The 18565-nt window shown below is 39.5% G+C and overlaps 2 protein-coding genes across 3 annotated transcripts; one reads left to right on the top strand and one right to left on the bottom strand.

Annotated features, from left to right (window-relative positions):
- Nucleotides 1-784: 784 nt before the first annotated feature.
- On the bottom strand, nucleotides 785-5290 carry svip (small VCP interacting protein). Of its 2 annotated transcripts, none has more exons than XM_017484575.3 (4): nucleotides 4754-5279; nucleotides 3054-3104; nucleotides 1980-2093; nucleotides 785-1870 (listed from the first exon to the last, which is right to left on the bottom strand). In XM_017484575.3, the coding sequence occupies exons 1-4, from the start codon at nucleotides 4814-4816 to the stop codon at nucleotides 1856-1858; spliced, it is 243 nt and encodes an 80-aa protein (XP_017340064.1). In that variant the 5' UTR covers nucleotides 4817-5279; the 3' UTR covers nucleotides 785-1855. The 2 variants fall into 2 exon arrangements, with proteins under 2 accessions (XP_017340064.1, XP_047015865.1); XM_047159909.1 differs by lacking the exon at nucleotides 785-1870 and adding an exon at nucleotides 2509-2555 and having other exon boundaries at nucleotides 4754-5290.
- Nucleotides 5291-6647: 1357 nt separating this feature from the next.
- LOC108275326 (zinc finger protein 397) lies at nucleotides 6648-11433 on the top strand. The gene is made up of 4 exons (XM_017486080.3): nucleotides 6648-6836; nucleotides 7461-8143; nucleotides 8496-9031; nucleotides 10442-11433. Exons 2-4 carry the CDS (start codon nucleotides 7470-7472, stop codon nucleotides 10708-10710), a joined length of 1479 nt encoding a protein of 492 aa, XP_017341569.1. The 5' UTR covers nucleotides 6648-6836; nucleotides 7461-7469; the 3' UTR covers nucleotides 10711-11433.
- The last annotated feature ends 7132 nt before the right edge of the window (nucleotides 11434-18565 follow it).

Below are 18565 nucleotides of genomic sequence, written 5' to 3'. Positions count from 1 at the left end.
AATAAATGTTTAAACGTATTTAATTTTTGAGATTGAATAAAAAATAAAGCAGTTTCCTGATGAAAGTCTACACTTCAGCCACCAAATGTTTAGCAGTAATGCCAATGAGACACTGTGGTTACATGACCATCCCAGGCCCGATTTATGAGGTACATTATATGGCCAAAGGTTTGTGGACACCTGACCATAACACTAATATGTGCTTCTTGAACATCCCATGCAAGATATATTCCAGTCCTTTGCTTTTATAATAATCTTCACTCTTCTGGGAAGGCTTTCCCCTAGATTACAGAGCGTGGGTGTGAGGATTTGCCTATTCAGCTACAAGAGCATTAGAGAGGTCGTGCACTGATGTCGGATGAGGAGGCCTGGAACTCAGTCAGCATTCCAGTTCATCCCAAAGGTGTTCAGAGGGGTTGGGGTCAGGGTTCTGTGCAGGCCACTAAAGTTCTTCCACTCCAACCTTGGCAAACCATGTCTTCATGGACCTCGCTTGGGAGCACTGTTATGCTGGAACATGTTTGATCCCTTTAGCTCCAGTGAAGACAACTTGTAATGTTGCACTATACAAAGACATCCTATACAATTGTGTGCTTCCAACTTTGTGGCAACCATTTGGGGAAGAACCACATATGGGTGTAAAGGTCATGTATCCACAAACATTTGGCGTTTTTGTTGAGTAATTTTCTACTGTTTCTAGTTTGTGTATTTTTGTGTGTGAGCTTGTATGTGTGAGCGTGTGTGTGTGTTTATCTCTACAGAAATATCAAAGAGAAAATCAGAATCGGATGAAATTAAGATTAGGAATTTATTCAAGCGTATTAAACTAACACAGCGGCCTTATACCCTTCAGATGGTGAGGGACAGGATTTCATGGTTCAGACAAAAATGGCAAACACACTGAGCTTTGATAGTAAAGATATTTTATAAACCTTTCTTTAAAAAACTTTGTGTTAATATAAAAACTAAAGCTCAGTTCTGTGCCTGGCATTCAATGACACAGGACACAAGATACGAGCACTATAGCTGAGCAAGCTAAACTACGATGCTGCCTTATTGCACACACAATATGGAACTGACACTATTATGGCTGTTGGGTCATAATATGCTGTCCTCCATCAGAGTAAATCAACACAACACAAGAATAACCAATCAGTGACCTTCATTTACCACCAGTATAATAAACATTCATTATTAATTTTGGTCTGTAGATGGGTTTGTAACAGTAAATATCAAATAGACCAATTCACACGATCAGTATTCATGCTTAGCTTCAACATTCAGTACAATCCTGACAGAACAAATAATTTATATTGCACTCTAGTCCTCTAAGCAAAACACAGCAGATTATAACTTAACCCAAAAATATATATGTGTATGTGTGCGTGTCTAAGAGAATGTGACAAACACTTTACATCAATCCATTACAAAATGTGATAGAAATGTGTATTAGTGTTACATTCATCTCAATCATTTGTACTATTTAAAAATAACGGACCCTTCTTGATTAGCACCCTGTTGGATGATCTGTGAACTTGCCGTGTCTCTCAGTAGTGACAAATAAACAAGTGTATTAAAAGACACACTGCTGCTTTGGTTATGTCAGTGTTCCGCTGACTGGCACATCGCATCTCGGCATGATAAAGTAGACGTGACCTCGAAAGAGCTCCGTCCTATCAGATGTCCTTTGCAGGAAGCTGGCGAAATGTCTATAAGCTGCAAACACCGACCCAAAAAGCTTTGATTTCAAGAAGAAGAAGAAGAAAACAAAAACACCCTTTTCATTTGGATGGTTAACACAGCTCATGTGGGCTGGCCGCAAAGTTGACCGCTGTTCTCTTCTCTTCACCTTGTGCTAACCAACCTGCCACTAAAAGAAACAATAATAAACAATAATAAGCAATAAACAGAGAGAATAAGTAAATGAGTCTAAACTACACAGCTGGTTAAGGTTTAATTTGATTTCATATGAGCTTTACCCTAAGTCCACTGCCTCCGGATGGTGATGTACTCATTGCCTGCTTTTCAATCTCCTCTTGTTTCTTCTTTTTCCTTTCCACGGCTTCTGGGTTCTTGATGCCCCTGTGTGTGCTCTAAAATCAGAAAAAACAAAGCTGGAACATTTACACGATTGTACTTAGTGAAAAACTTCAGGCTACAGTTTGGATTAAAAACAATAAATCTTTTTTCCCTCAAAAACATTTCTGTGCACCATGTATACAACTATTACAATTTTATAAATAAAAATGGGTAGAGCATCATGTTATATAAGCTTGTGCTTGAGTGTATTGTGCTCATCAGAAGCATGCTGAGAACGTGGGATGACATGAAGAATGAAAGTGAGCATTCATTTTGCACACAAGAAACACTTGAGAAAACTGTGTGGTTAAAAGCAGTTGCTCTGTTATCAGTCTTGTTCGCTTCAAATCAGCCGCTATAGAAAATTGCAGCAATGTGACACTGCCCAGAGGTCAAAGTGTAGAGATGAAATAATGGTACTCTACTTACCTTGCTGCTTTAGCAGCTCGACGAGTGGTTAGTGCTGATGAAAATCTCTAAAGGGCCCACAATGTATATGAGGGGCAAACCAAAATTAATTTCAAGCCTTCTAATAAAATGTGATAGATGGAATAACCTGATATGCAGTTGTTGTTTTTTTATTATCTTTGAATTGTGGTGAAGGCATCAAATGGAAAAGACAGAAATGATGACGCTGGTTTGATCCTCCATCCTTCTTATAACACATTCACTACATATGACCATATGAGCAGTAATGTGTGCAGATGAAACCAGATTTCAGAAGGACTGGATGTTTTTTAATGAGTAAGTGTGAGCGATGTCATTTGAGTATCAATAGAAACAGCCCAGAAGCTCAAAATCAAATGCACTGAAAATGGCAGCAGTCTGGAGAAACTGGAAAAACAGCAGGAGCTACAACGGCCTTGTAAACATCAATAAACATCCTCTCTGGTGTTTCCAAGTAGTCACAGAGCTGAAAGTAAATCTGCTTTGCTACTTCATGTTATAAAATTAATTAGGAATAAAGCCGTTACCTCTTTCTGTCGCTTCTCTGCAGCTTCTGCCAGCTGTCGCCTTTTTGTTTCCTGCAAATACAAAGAAATGCACGTGAAGATGCCAAATAAATATAATTACAGACTATTTCATGGAGTGGCAACGGTGGGTGTGTGGGGGTCATCAAGAAGATTTCCAAATATTCATACACAAAGATTGTTTGGGCCAGACACCATCCTACCTACATTTTCTATGCAAATTAGGTATGATGCAATACTGTGACAAATCCACATAACTGGCTTGAATGCTTCCACGGACCAATCCTAGGCCACATGTGATCTAACCTTCCTACTTGCAATTAGTTCCCACTGAAATTGAAGAAAAACGTTTAACCTTGGTTTCATTTTCATCATCCTGTCTTGTTAACTGCTAATGAACTGCTACTGTAGAGAAAGCCCCGCCCCTTGGAGCGGGGCATATATATTGTAGAGAGCATTTCATTGGATGGAAACAAGACTAGTACAGAATAGGTCATCACAATTTTTTATCGTTTTCCCAGAAGTTACAAAGTATACAATTAAATTAAATATTAAAGAAATATTTTAATAGGTATTAGGGCTGGGTAAAAAAAATATCGATTCTCCAATTTTAATCGATCTTCAATTTAACAAAATGATATCTATTTGGGTAATCCCCGAATCAATATTTAATGCGAGTGCTTTACTTGAGAGGATGTGAATATTATCTGTAGTTCGCCTCTCCTCCTGAACATGTCACCATCTTTTATGTTTTGAATTTGGAAAACGGTTTTATTTCTTAAACATGTTGTTTCAAGTTATTAATGAATTTCACTGTTGCAAATTTACAATGTTTTTTTTTTTTTTTTTTTACAGTAATGTGCCTTATGTGGTTTGTGCTTAGCTTGTGTGCATTATATGCACATATTTATGATCTCTTGTTACAATGTTTGTTGCTCAAAGTAAAAGTAAAAAGTACTGAAACATAATTGTGTGGGCCCTATTGTTAATGTAAATGTGTATTACAGTAACATAGCTAAGTAGGAGGGTTTCAGTTACCAGCACTTATATTAAAACATGGGTTCCGTGTCTGCAAAACTAACATTTTAAATGAAATACTGATAACTAATTGATATTGAATCAAATTTGAATCAAAACCATATAAATAAGAATCTAATCGAAACCATATAAATAAGAATTGAATCCAATCGAAACCATATAAAAAAGAATTGAATCCAATCGAAACCATATAAATAAGAATCGAATCGAAACCACATAAATAAGAATAGAAACCATATAAATAAGAATTGAATTGAATCAAAACCATATAAATAAGAATCGACTCGAATCCATATAAATAAGAATCGAATTGAATTGAAACCATGTAATCGCCAAATTGGTGGTAATACCCAGCCCTAATAGGTATACTACCATACTGGTGTCCATAACACTACGGGGCATGTTAATAAAAAAAAGAAAACACTGAGTTTAATTTCAGAAGCACTTTAACACACTGATTAGAAGAGGTGTCAACTGATGTCCATACTAAGCAGTAAAACAAACGGCATGCTGGCAGAACATAAACAAAGTAAGATCTTTAACTGCTAGTAATATCGAGTTTTGCACATCACACACACACACACACACACACACACACACACACACACACACACTGCAGCATAAGTGGCAGCTAAGACAATGTATATGAATTGAGGTTTACTTACAGGATCAGGAGTTACCGCGACGTCGTCCGCCGCTCCACCCAGGCAGGGCAGACACATCCCCATACTGATCAACAACACAGCGGCAAAAAAGTCAAAAAGTTTTTAACAGCCACCAATATTAATGCCGGCGCTACAGCTAAGCTCTGTATTTCAATACCAACCACCGCACTGCGCGACTGTCACTAAAAATACAATCGGCTCTGCGAAAAAACTGAACTAGCTAGGAATGCTAGTTTACTAACTCTATGTGGAGACTGGGTCATCTAATGTAAACACAGGCTGCAGCTAGCGACCAGATTACATACTAAAAGACCACTAAGGAACTACAAATCCAATGAAGTCCGACCAAACCTCTTCTTCATACGATCTGACATCTGCGGGAAAATAGTATCCGACCTTGTTTAGTACATATTTATTACATGATCTTGTGTAAATTTAAAGCCGATAATAAGCAGTACTAAGCAGGCTGTAATGATAAGCTGTCAGGGTGTTACTGGTTCCTGCAGGTCCCGTTATAGTAGGAGGGCGCTTCTGCTCTGTTACTCAGCAGCGCCACATAGCGGCACGGAAGAGCCGCAGCGGGTTTATAAAATAAACACACCAGGAGTGCCCCAAACCGCACCCCTTTCCAGTGCACTGTTTGCAGAGTTTTAACCTTTCGTATAGCCATGTCAAGCAAAGTAAAGAATATTTAAGCCACTCATGAAATGCCACTATGCACTACATAGGGTTAGTGTTCAATTTATGTACCCTAGATATAGCCTGGTTAAGGAATACCCACAATGCACTTCTCCATTTGTAAGGAATAGCGAGGAAGACATTACAGACACAAGGATTTGTTCATATTAAATCGGAATCATTAATAGTTTCTTACACGTGGGTTTGTCAATATATTCTTGGTGTAACTGATTTAAAACCTAGTTGTTGTTTTTATCAACTTGAATTACATAAATGACGGTTTTCAGTCATCCAGGTCTATGAATGTTTTAGAGTCCTGAAGATGTTTGGCACTTGTGGAAGAACCTTGAATAAATGGCATTATTTCAATAATTCATTCATTCATGCATGCATTCATCTTTAGCAATTGCTTAATCCTGGGGATCCAGGGCCTTTCTTGGGAATACTGGGCTCGAGGCAAGAAAACACCCAGTGAATTCATCCACCTTCTGATCGGTGTTTTACTGTCATTGACTCCAGATCCACTGTGACCCTGGCCAGGATAAAGTGGGTACTAAAGATGAGTGAATGAATGAATCTACAACATGTTTTTGTGTGGAAGTTGGAGACCCCAGAGGAAACCACATGCTGACACAGGGAGAACGTGCACGGAAACTCCACACAGACAGTAACCCGTTCTCAGGAACACTACCCTCTGCACCTGCAGGATGGACGTCTGCAATAAAAATATTTCTTCAGCTACATGGAGGGCGATGTCTTTTGAACTGGATTTGCAAATGAGTCTGAGGAACTTAAAACTGATTACTGTTGCGCACTGTGTATGGGGTCGTTTTCAATACTGCTAAAACAATGTACTATACTATTAGATGATGACTTGAGTTGAATGAAGGGTAACTGATAATCAAGTCAGTAGATTTCTGTAAAGATGGACAAAAATTACATTACAGCAGGGCTGTCTATAAAATATCTGCTCAGAGAAAACTTTCAGTGTCCGTGGCTCTCCTGTTGGTGTAAATTGGTTGGTGGGAATATGTCAGTCTTATACACCAAAATAAATATGCAACAAATCGTAGACAAATGGGCATCTCTTCAGAAATCTCTCCTTTACAGAAGTTCTAGCAGAGGTGTCCACGTGATTTACAGCCATCTAGTTCACGATTTGGCCACTGGGTGGCGATAACAGCTTTTACTCGCAAAAGAAAAACATAGAAGAAGAATACGACGTCAACAACGAAGCAGAAGAAGAAGAGGAAGCGGGGTTATCGTTGGCGATGTTTGAATCTTAGACAAAGCTAATAATATACACAGCTCTAAACAAATATAATCGAGGGTAATTGACAGGTTTGTCCACAGAGCTGGTGTTGTTTGCAGACTCATTCTCGCTACTTTGGGCTTTTGAACTGTGGTAGGTAGACTTCAATTAAATTACTGTAGATTAGCTTTAGCCAAATACATTCTGTCATTCATGTCATGCCTTTTGCTACATGCAGAAAAACACCGACATGGGAACACAACATCTCTCCTACTCTTCACTTATCATTAACACTAGTTACTGGAAAAAGAACAATCTGGAAAGACAGTTGTTTTTGCGTTACTCGCTTTCAAACAGGAACAGGAAATGATTTACATAGCTGAATGGGGTAAAACAACAACAACATAGAAATGCTAAACTTCTCTACGGTTTACTGATCATAAACACATTTTACTTTTACATAAATGTTATATAAAGTAACCCCCCCCCCCAGCTTTTAATTACTGTTTTTGTTTGTTTGTTTGTTTGTTTGTTTGTTTGTTTTAATTATTATCTTTAAGCTGTAGGCGTTTGGTGTTCCTGTTGTTTTGGTACATTAAAATCATGTTAAGCATATTAAAATGTCCCCAACCCAGATATGTCAAGTGTCCTGTTTATTTCTCTATGTTGCGGATTTGATCACCTCACCCTTAAGAGTGGAAGTGAAATGTCCCACTCATTTTGGTATGTTCATTTATTTTTCCTCTTTTTTTGTGTGTGTCTTCCTCCGAATCTGAGTCTGAGTCTATGGATGTGATCCGGTGTTTGCGCTCTCTCCTGGACCTCCATGTTCAGCTGCAGAGAGCTGTGGCCCTTCAAGGAGAAATCCAGGCACAGTTTCTTGCTCAGCTTTTACATCCAGACAACACGAGCCCTCAGCAGCTGTCTCTGCCACAGCTGGACTTGACCGGGGACGATCTGGAGCTTTCCCTGTCTGTCTTCGAACGGGCTCTGGATAACAGCAAAATCCCGAAGAGGCAGTGGGGTTCAAGGCTGGCACAGCTCCTCTGTGTGAAGACCTCAGATGAGGATGATCATGAGCTGAGTTATGAAGCTGTAAAGTCAGACATGAGGAGGCAGGCATGCTCCTTGGAGTATCAGAGGTGGAGGGACTTTAACATGGTCCAGTATGATCCACATAGGGGGCTGCGGGAGCTAAAAGTCGGGGTGGAGGAAGCAGCAAAGAAGTGGCTCCAGCCTGAAAGGTGCAGCTCTGAGGAAGTGGTGAGAAAAGTGGCGCTGCAGAAATTCCTCTCTCTTCTCCCACCAGATGCAATTGAGAAGACAAGCGAAGAGCAGCCGCAGAATATGGAGGAGGCTGCTGACATGGCAGCATCCTTCCTGGTAGATAACAGAGCAGAATGGGAAAAAGACACAGAGAGACAACATGATGATGCGCATACTGACCATGTCTACTCAAGGTAAGGCACTCCCTGTGTCTCAATTCACCTACTAGCCATCACAAATTGTATCCAAGGTTAGAATTAGAGTGTCCCAAATGGTCATATGTTGAAATGGGTTATTCGTCACCGTTACTAATCATCATCCAATAACCTCCAGAAAACACTGCATACTTTCACAGGTATTGTTATGTTGTGGGAAGCAAACACATGCATTTGACTGGGGTACAGGTAGTTCTGGGTCTGGATATGTACTGTAGTATACCACCCTGTCCATTGAAAAAGGTGTGTGTGTGGCTGTGTGTCTCTAGAGTGAAGGTTGAGTTGTATTCAAATCTGAGTGTCCCTGACATTTGACCTAAATCCATTTCAGGGATTATATCATCTCCAACGAGCTGAAGAAGCTGGACTCGGAACCAGTTTTCTCGTCTGATAGCCACAGCCTGGAAGTTACTGTTGGAGATGAGCATTTTAAAGAGAAAGAGGTTTCTGATGCTATGCTTTCCCCATCAATGGCTGATATAAAGCCAGTCCTAAATGCTGAAGACGCACCTTCCATTAGACATGATTCTCAAGTTCTGCTTCATGGAGCCTGCTATAGTGGCGAATCAATCAAGTCTTCACCAAGGCGAGCTAATAAGAATGGGAGCCTAACCACAGGAGCAAAATTAAAACGCATACTTGATTGTCCGGACTGCGGTAGCAAGTTCAAGAGGTTTGACTATCTAAGAAAGCACATATGTACTCCTGGGCAAAGTCTGGGGTGCCAACACTGCGATCTGCGCTTTCCCTCCCTTTCCCAATTAACTAACCACCTACGCGTGCATCGGAAAATGTTACACTGTCCTGAGTGCAACAAGGCTTTCAGAGACCGCTTCAACCTCCGCTGCCACCAGCGCACACACACAGGTATGCTAGAGAAATAACAAAGTTTGTGGTCCAAGTCATTTGTTGATTCTCACTGGCAATACATTTGCATGATATTACTACGATGTGTTATAACGAAATTCATATACCTTATCAGTAAATACTAGGCAATATGGGACTGGTTATATATACATGTGATAACAGATTACCACATTTCTGGCATTTACACAGATTATCCCTTTACACTTTACTCCATTTAGCAGTACTGATGCATACTATACATAATATTAAGCTGTTAGTGTGCATTATTATGTGCCATCCATGGCCATGTTGCAGCTCGAAAGTTCTATTGAATGAGACTCACATTGTAACAACACACTGGATTATTTTAGCAGGTAAAACAGACTGTATTCCAGCTGTTAGGTACAGATTTTTGTTTTGTTTTTTTAGCCTCAGTTCAATCCATCCATCATCTAAAAGGAGCACCAATATCCCAAGATTTCCCATATTGAGTACAAATAGAAGAAATTTTGTATTTGATTCCAAGCTTTTTAAATCTTACTTATATGTTAATATTAAGACGACTATCAGCCTGTATCTGATCACAAACTGAATTGATTAGACTTATGTCTGTTTCGCTATGGTGAGCTATCCAAAAACTCAATTAGATCATGAGGAAAGCACGCTTATCTAGTGAGGGTTATCTGTAGGATTTATCTTTGGAGAAAGATGCCAAAGCAACATGAGAATTAATCCAAATAAAAACATTTCCACGTCATTTTGGTAAAAATTTGTTTTCTTTAAAGTAAAGGTGCCAATAGCCATGTTTACATGCACATTAATATTCACATATTAATCAGAATTTGGCAGTATTCTCATTAGTATGGAGTCATGTAATGCCGCAATCTGATTGCACGATTCAGATTAATACAATATTCTGATTCTCCACATTCCCCTGGAATATACCTGTTTTAATCTGAAATGTGTTGCATGTAAACATACAACTGTATGAGAGGTGTGCGCCTTCTCAGTTCACAAGGAAATGTGGGTGCTAACAGATGCTTAGCTGTAGGCTAGGTATTCAGGAATGGCAACTCAGGCACACTTACAACAACCATGTATACAGGAATATTCTGATGCCTATACGCATATAACCATTGTATCCGGAATATGGCTGCAACCTGAATATGGACCATAAACAGAATTTGATGTTCATGTAAACGTAGTCATTGTATATTATTAACAAAAAACTTGTTTAGAGTTCAGGCTGTGATTCCCCAATGTATCGAGACATACTTCAGTCTATTCCTTGAGTGTCTTTGCAATTCCATGCAGCTATGCTTTTGCCTTTCAGTATGATTTTAAAGACTGTCTAAAATAAACGGCATAAGAAATGCTATACTATTCTAGACACTGTCAGCATTCTAACTAACTCTTGGCTCTTCTTGGCAGGCGAGCGCCCCCATATCTGCTCTGACTGCGGCTCTGCGTTCGCTCAGGAGCGAGGGCTACAGGAGCACCGCAACATCCACACCGGCGAGAGACCCTTCCAGTGCCCAGTGTGCAGGAAAGGTTTTAGCCACAGCCGCACACTTGCCAAACACGTGGTTGTCCACTCTGAGGCAAGGCCTTACATGTGCTCTGACTGTGGCAGAGCTTTTAAGATTAAAGACAACCTGCATCAGCATCAGAAGAAAATGCACCCCAGTCAATACTTGTGAACACACCCTATAGCTAAAACACAGACTACTGAATGATCATGCAATTTACAAGCAGAAGTGGTTGCAAATATACACAGTTTATACTGCCAGTGACATTTAAGACCTCTCTCTTCACAGATACAGTGAGGGGAAATAAATGTTTGGACACTTTTGTTGCCAATTGCAGTTTTGAGACTTTTGCGATAAAGTGGGTTTTTGCTGCATTGTGGTTTAGTTTTGGCCCATTACTCTTGGCAAATTTCCTTCAATTTTCAAGTTATGAGGGTCTCTTTGATAGACTCGTAATTTCAAAATCCTCCTTTAATAAAGTCAGGAGACTGATTAGAGTCTAGACCATGCCAGAACCACCTCCTTTTTTTTTAGAAAGCAGTTTTGAGTTAGGTTGTCTGGATGTCTGGGATTGTTGTTTTGTTGAAATGTCCATATTCCCCCCCAGATACAGTGTTTTGGCAGATGATCTTCAGTTCTCCTCTAATATGTACTAGTACATCACACTTCATGTTCCCTTCGATGACATGTCATGCCCCATTACTGTTTGCAGAGAAGCAGCTACATATTTAAAATACTTTATTGTTCATATTTATAAGTATGAAGCCAAAAGACATACTTAAACACAAGGACATTGTGTGTGTAGATTTTAGATTTTTAGTGGATATGTGCACTGAAAGTATACTAAATAACAAAAACAAATGTGTCTGAATAAATATTTCTGCTTACAGTATACTCAAAGGTATTTAAAATGGTCTGTTCCTTTTTAGAACTGTTCAATATAAAGGGAGTTTATTATACTACAACTAAATCTACAACACAAATTGCAAATAAATTGTTGTTTTAAGATAAACATTCAGTGTAACAGCCCATTCTTAGATCAAATCAAATGCTTGTCAGATTTCAGGCAACACTCCTGCTGATTCACAAATCCTAAAAGTCATAAAGTTATATAGCGTTATATCATCGCAATAATTTAACAGAAATAATTGCGGTATGAGAATATTTCATATCTGCGATAAATATTTAAAACTATAATTCTGTGTTTCAGTAATATAGCTGTGGCAGTTATGTAGCTCATCTGATTGTGTTTGTTTGAGCAGCTGCCAAACCTGCACTTACTTTAAAAATTTAGAGGGTTAATCCACTTTGGCGGATGCACAGCAGTGCTCATTATATTTCTTAATTCAGTCTTAAATTCTTTACAGCAGACACCCATTTTGATTGCATTATAAAGAACTATCAGTGCTGACAAATGTAAAGTGAAAACTCGAGAAACAGACAATTTCAAAACAAAAATGCGTCACAGCCTGAGTACAACTCTGAGTAGCCTATTTCAAACAGTTTTGGTGCTATGTTTTTGAGAAACTAAACAAAACGTTGCAATCCTCCAAACAAACTAAACAAAAATTATTGAGCCATATTTGCTTTGGACTAGTTTTACATGGCAAGGTGTTCATTATTAAACGTATCACTCTGGGATTTTAGTCCTGTCTGTGTCCGTCATGTGGTCAGAAATTTTTTACACATCTGAAAAGATCATTCATTGTAAAATCTCTGCACATCCAGGGCTCCTGGGCATATGCCCAATAGGCCGGGCTGGTAATCCATCCCTGAGAACAATAGGAATTATTTTAGGTTTTATACAATTTTATAAAACATAGACAACGTTTATCAGGACTTCTGATGATTTTAGGCAAGTTATTCCTATAGCACCGGTATAGTCTATACGCCATGGGCATATAACCTACTAATAATTAAGTGCAGCTTTAAAGCCGCACTAGCCCTACTACAATCAGTTGTATTGAAATTAGATATATGCACTACATATGGAATTATTGTGACTTTCATCTGTAGTTTATATATCCAGAAGTCTTATAACCATCTTATAACCATTAGTACTTTAAACATTCCCGGGCTCCCTGGCATAAAGTTGGCTCGACGTTGGACATTCGATATTCGCAGACATGCGCAAATTAAGGGACCGTCTCTAAAGTTACATACGACATCGGTGTACACGTTTCTAACTTCAATAGCATTTGAAGAGAATGACTTACAGTCATAAAACCAATTGGAAAGTGTTCATCTTTACAGACCCGGTCTCCTCTAAATCATAACCATACATACCGCAGATAGTTCCGCGTTCTCTGACAGGTACTGCTGCCATGCGTGACAAAACTAACATAGACAAGAGGCAACTTTCTCAGAACTTTCGACTCGTTTCTGTATCACAGCTGTACAGCTGGCTGCTTTCTTTCTCTACGTCACGAACCGCTGGAAAGGCGCGAGACACGTGGAGCCTCCTCAATGGAGCTGCGGCGGCTTCCCGCACAGAGCTCTGTACACCGCACATCCAGCGCACAGTACAGGAAACTTCCTCCACACGCGGGACATGGACTGCACCCCGGCCACAGCGGAAGACCGCAACTTTCTGGTAATGAATTTATCTCTCGTCTGGTTTATTGCTTCACGTGTCTATTTCAGCGGACAGACAAATAAAAGGAGAGCAAGATGAATGTTTTCCCGTATTATACTGTGCATAATGTATATTTCTGAATAAAATCAGTCAAATATATTTGCATATGGAGTATTGCTGAATACATTTTTTTTAGATGTCTGCGTCTGAATTTAGTTTGATTGTGGTGCTGAGTGAATGAATAATATCCATCATTGCTTTTTGATATTATTCTTTGCAACTTGGCTCAGTTTGGGGAAATGATTATAGAGATGCCAAATAATCCATTAACGTGAGTACTTACTTAATTAAAGTGAACGGGTAATGTGTGCCTTGGTGGAAATGATTTCGAACTGTAACTTTTATACAAGTAAATCCTCAAACCCATCAGACTCCAGAGGAGCTCATGTTGATGCATTTTGGCACTTGGCACTATGCACCCTTGTCTCTGCTTACATGGTCCTGTGTTGCATAATGTAGCTATTCCTATCACTTTGACATGTTATGAGTCAGACCCCTGTCATAACCTTGATCTGATTAGCCCCTAATAGAGGGTCCCCGTGGAAGGTGTCAAAGGAGAGCCAACTCTGTGACTTGCAGCACTTTCAAGCGACAACAAGGACATGTCAATATACAGCTGCATCTCAAACAATTAGAATATAATGGATTTTTTTTTTCCTGTAATTGAATTCAAAAAGTGGAACTTTCATATATTCTAGATTCATTACACATGGAGTGAAATATTTCAAGACTTTTTTTTGCCTTAATCTTGATGATTATGGCTCACAGGTCATGGAAATCAAAAATCCAGTATCTAAAAATATTACAATAAAGAATTTTTATTACAGGAAAGTCGACCTTCTGAAAAGTATGTTAATTTATGCACTCAATACTTGGTCAGGGCTTTAATCCTTTTGCATGAATTACTGCATCAATGTGGCATGGCATGGAGGCAATCAGCCTGTGGCACTGCTGAGGTGTTCTGGAAGCCCAGGTTGCTTTGATAGCGGCCTTCAGCTCGCCTGTATTGTAGGGTCTGGTGTTTCTCATAGATTCTCTATGAGGTTCAGGTCAGACGAGTTGTCTGGCCAATCAAGCACAGTAATACCATGATGAGAAAACCAGTTACTAGTAGTTTTGGCACTGTGGGCAGGTGCCAAGTCCTGCTGGAAAAGGAAATCAGCAGACGGAAGCATGAAGTGCACTAAAATCTCCTGGAAGACGCTGCACTGACTCTCGACTTGAGAAAACACAGTGGACCAACACCAGCAGATGACATGGCCCCCCAAATCGTCACTGACTGGAAACTTCACACGGGACTTCAAGCAACTTTGATTCTGTGCCTCTCCGCTCTTCCTCCAGACTCTGGGACATTGATTTTCAAATGAAATGCAAAATTTACATTAATCTGAAGAGAAGACTTTGGGCAACAGTCCAGTTCTTTTTCTCCTTAGCCCCAGTAAGATGCTTATGACGTTGTCTCTGGTTCAGGAGTGGCTTGACACTAGGAATGCGACACTGCCACATTTCTATATTATAAATTTTTTATTGTAATATTTTGAGATCCTGGGTTGTTGATTTCCATGAGCTATGAACTGTAATCATCAAGATTAAAACAAAAAAGGCTTGAAATATTTAACTTAATGTGTAATGAATCTAGAATATATGGAAGTTTCACTTTTTGAATTAAATTATGGGAAAAAAATTACTTTTCCACTATATTCTATATTTTTTTGAGATGCACCTGTATACTGCACTCTCCACAGTGCTTCACCACAGAGAATATACTGTGGTATATGTATATACTGTATATATAGCATGGCTGCTGAGGGGATGTCCTATGTCAATCCTTGCAGGACTGAGTTAGCTATCTGCAACTGAAATGAATGCCTCATAGGTCTGTTTGAACATGAATGACTCATTCTGCATCAGACAGAGCTTAGTCATCTTAGCCATGTTGTCAACCTCATTATACGTCCCCAACAGAGACAGGAATAAGAGGAAAAAGTACAATCAGCACTCAACAGTTCAAATGTAGATCTCTAATATTCATCCATCCATCCATTTTCTGATCCGTTTATCCTACACATGGTCATGCTGGAGCCTAGCGCCTATCCTAAAGAACTTGGAGCACGAGACCAGGGACATCCTGGACAGGGTGCCAACCCTTCACAGTACTTTCTGATATCTAATCTGATATGTACATATTAGCTACTGATGTCTACATACATTTTAATGTTGCCTTGTTATTAGACACTTTTTAGTATAGGGCCACACCATCAGTGGCATGTCCAGGGTTTTGGACATGGGGTAGTTTCACCTAATAATTTATTGTACAAAATGACCTTAGCAGAATATCTTTGTTCGTTCCTTCACACAAAAATGAATGACCATTTAATAACATTACTATTTTGCCTTCATTTATGCATTCTTCTTTAGTAACCACTTTATCTTGCCTGTGGTTGCCTATACTTGTCTCACGGACACAGGCCGCAAGGTGGGAATGCAATCTAAATCAGATTCATTTGCATACTCATTCTCAATATACATTCATTCTCATTAAACATTAAATCAACACAATCTGATATGATTCATTAAGTCTTTATGAATTGCATGGCAGAGGTGAGATTTGGAGAAATGTCAGGTGAGATTCGGAGAAATGTCAGGTTAAGGATTAATTTAAAGCTAACACCTCATCCCCCCATTTGGTCACTCCTCCGTTTGGCATGCACGAATGAGGAGGATGATTTATGGCCTATTTTCATTTCCTAAAACTTCTGATGATGTGGCACTATCTGAATAATACATGTCGTGAATATGTTTAGAAGAATCTAACTATATATTTTAATCTGGGTTGTAGATAAATCAGCACAGGAGGTACAGGAAGTGAGTAGTGCTGATCGATTATTATTAGCTAAAAGCAATTTGATTTATGGGACAGAAAATAATTATACATAATTCAAATTTGACATCACTGTTTTCATTCGTCTTGACAGGGCTTAGTAAGGAACAGTTTAGCTCTTAATGAGCTTCTATAATTCGTAAACAATCTGGCCTCAGACTTTAATACGCATTTAATGTGTCTTTGTCAATTGTTTTTTGTCCTGGAAAGCTGAGATAATAATGCGGTAAATATTTCAGCAGCGGAAAAGCTTCCAGTGCTTTATTAATTCATGTTATCATTGAATGATCAAAAGAATGTTGTTGAATTAAAGCAGTGTGCACGCTCTACTCCATTAGTGTCACTTAACAGATGGAGAAGGAGATCCTTTTCCTTATTAAACATAGATGGGGCTTGTAAGAGGAGCCTAGCTTTGGAGAATCACTGACCATATCATTTGATCTTTCACCTTTGCTTTAGAAAAATGGTCTAAAATGCCCACTTGAACACTACTGAGACTACAGAATATTTGTCAGTACTTTTAAGAAAATTGTAATGATGATTAAAGGTTCAGTCACAACTCTTTTTGTAACATTTGCTGAAGTCATCCTTACGTTCCAGCAGCCATCTATTCAGAGGACAAACTCTGGTCTCATTTCAGACTTTGAGAGAAACAACAAATCATCTAGTCAATAAGGATAAAGATGCTTTGCTAATTACCTGTCAATCATGTTTCTGTTTTGTAAGCTCACAATCTTGCAGTAGCATCCAAAGTTACTCCATAATTGCTGACTTTTAACTTTAAACCCCATGGTACTTTCTCTAACTTCATGTATTGATTTTCAGAGTGTGTTGATAATTACGCTGCAGTTGTCTCTCAGAGTCATCTCTGACCCAGCAGGGTTACTCTCGGGTGGACTGTAGCCTTAAGAGTTGTGAGTGTGTCACACACAGCCTCAGGGGCAGCTACACTGGCCATTATTTCTCTGCATTCCAGCTGCAAATGCAATTCCAAGGGCAAGGGAATATATACAGTATGTAGTATCTTCTACAGTATGTAGTATCTTTGTATATAGTATATGTGTATGTAGTAGCTTTATGTGTAATTTCACATTTACAGATGTTTAAAGGTCTTAATATAGCAGGTACTTAGTTAGAAACATTAAGATGCAATATCTGTCACAATTTTAATGCTGATATTATTTATATTACAGGCAGCATGGTGGTGCTGTATGCAGTGTTGCTGCCTCAGAGCTCCAGGATCTCCGGCTTGATCCTGAGCTCTGATTACTGTCTGTGTGGAGAGTTGCCTGTTCTCTCCATTTCCTCATAGGTTCTCTCTGGGTTCTCCAATTTCCACCCACCTCTCTGGTCCTGTAGGTGAACTGGCTACTAAATTACCCTTGGTGTCAATAAGTGTATGTGGATGGGCGCTTGTCTGGGTTGATTTCCTGCCTCATGACTTTTCCCGGGACAGGCTCCAGATCCACTGCAACCCTGACCAGGATAAAGCAGTTGCTGAAGATGAGTGAATTAGGTATATTTCGTTCCACTTCTATGATGTATTTATATCTAGGTAAATTTCCAAATTGACTGTAATAACCAAGGTAGAGCCTTTGAAGTGTGTAAGCAATGAGTCCCCGTTAGTGTAACACCACACAGTGTGTGGAAGCCTGAAGGTAAATTAGAGCTTTGTACTCTCACCACAAGGTGGCAGTATTACCACAGTGACACAGACCATACTGCAGTAAAATTCCTACGACCTTCTTTCCTCTATGGTCCGGAGACCTCCAAAACAAACTGCAGGAGACAAACGTTTAAATATGCTTGTTATTGTGATAATGTAGAGCAGTGTAGCAGCACGTCCTCTCCATTTGCATTTCTATAAACGAGGGGACAGCAGGAGGTGGAAAAGGTGTCATGTCGGGGGCGGGGGTATTTACAGAAACAGATGGTATTTACCTTTGTGGACATCATAGATCTAGAGAACAAGGGAATGAGGGAGTAAATATAGCCCTTGGCTACAGATCAATAAATAGTTATACTGCATGTGATGGGGTTACTTATGGACACAGCTTCTATCCCGTCCTTTTTCCCTAAAAAGCACTATCACTCTCCATCTCGCCCCTTCCCTTAGTTTCACCCCCCAACAACCCCCCCCCCCCCCCCCCCCCGCAATGATGGTAAGGATGGCCATTTGGTGGTACATTGCCTTCATGATTTAAGCTAATGACACGTCTGTTCATAAGATCTAGCATGATAGTGTGGTGATGTATGTGCTAGCATGTTGTCATGCTTGTTCATTTCTCTGACAATGAACAACGTGTCTGTAACCTTACTCTTTTCACGCTACCCGCTGCCCAGCCTCTGTGTCCGTCTTTCCTTCTAATCACCTCATTTGTCTGTTCATCATTCCCAGTGTTTTTGGTTTGACATTCTCATTAGCACACAAAACAAGGACTCTAAAAGCTTAAGGATGGGTGTGCATGCAGGAAGATGTATAACAAATAAATACTGACAGGATAAATGCG

Source organism: Ictalurus punctatus, chromosome 14, assembly GCF_001660625.3.
Source record: "Ictalurus punctatus breed USDA103 chromosome 14, Coco_2.0, whole genome shotgun sequence".
Taxonomy (NCBI): Eukaryota; Metazoa; Chordata; class Actinopteri; order Siluriformes; family Ictaluridae; genus Ictalurus; species Ictalurus punctatus.
Note: the sequence above shows the minus strand (reverse complement) of the source record. Positions and strands in the feature narration are given on the sequence as shown.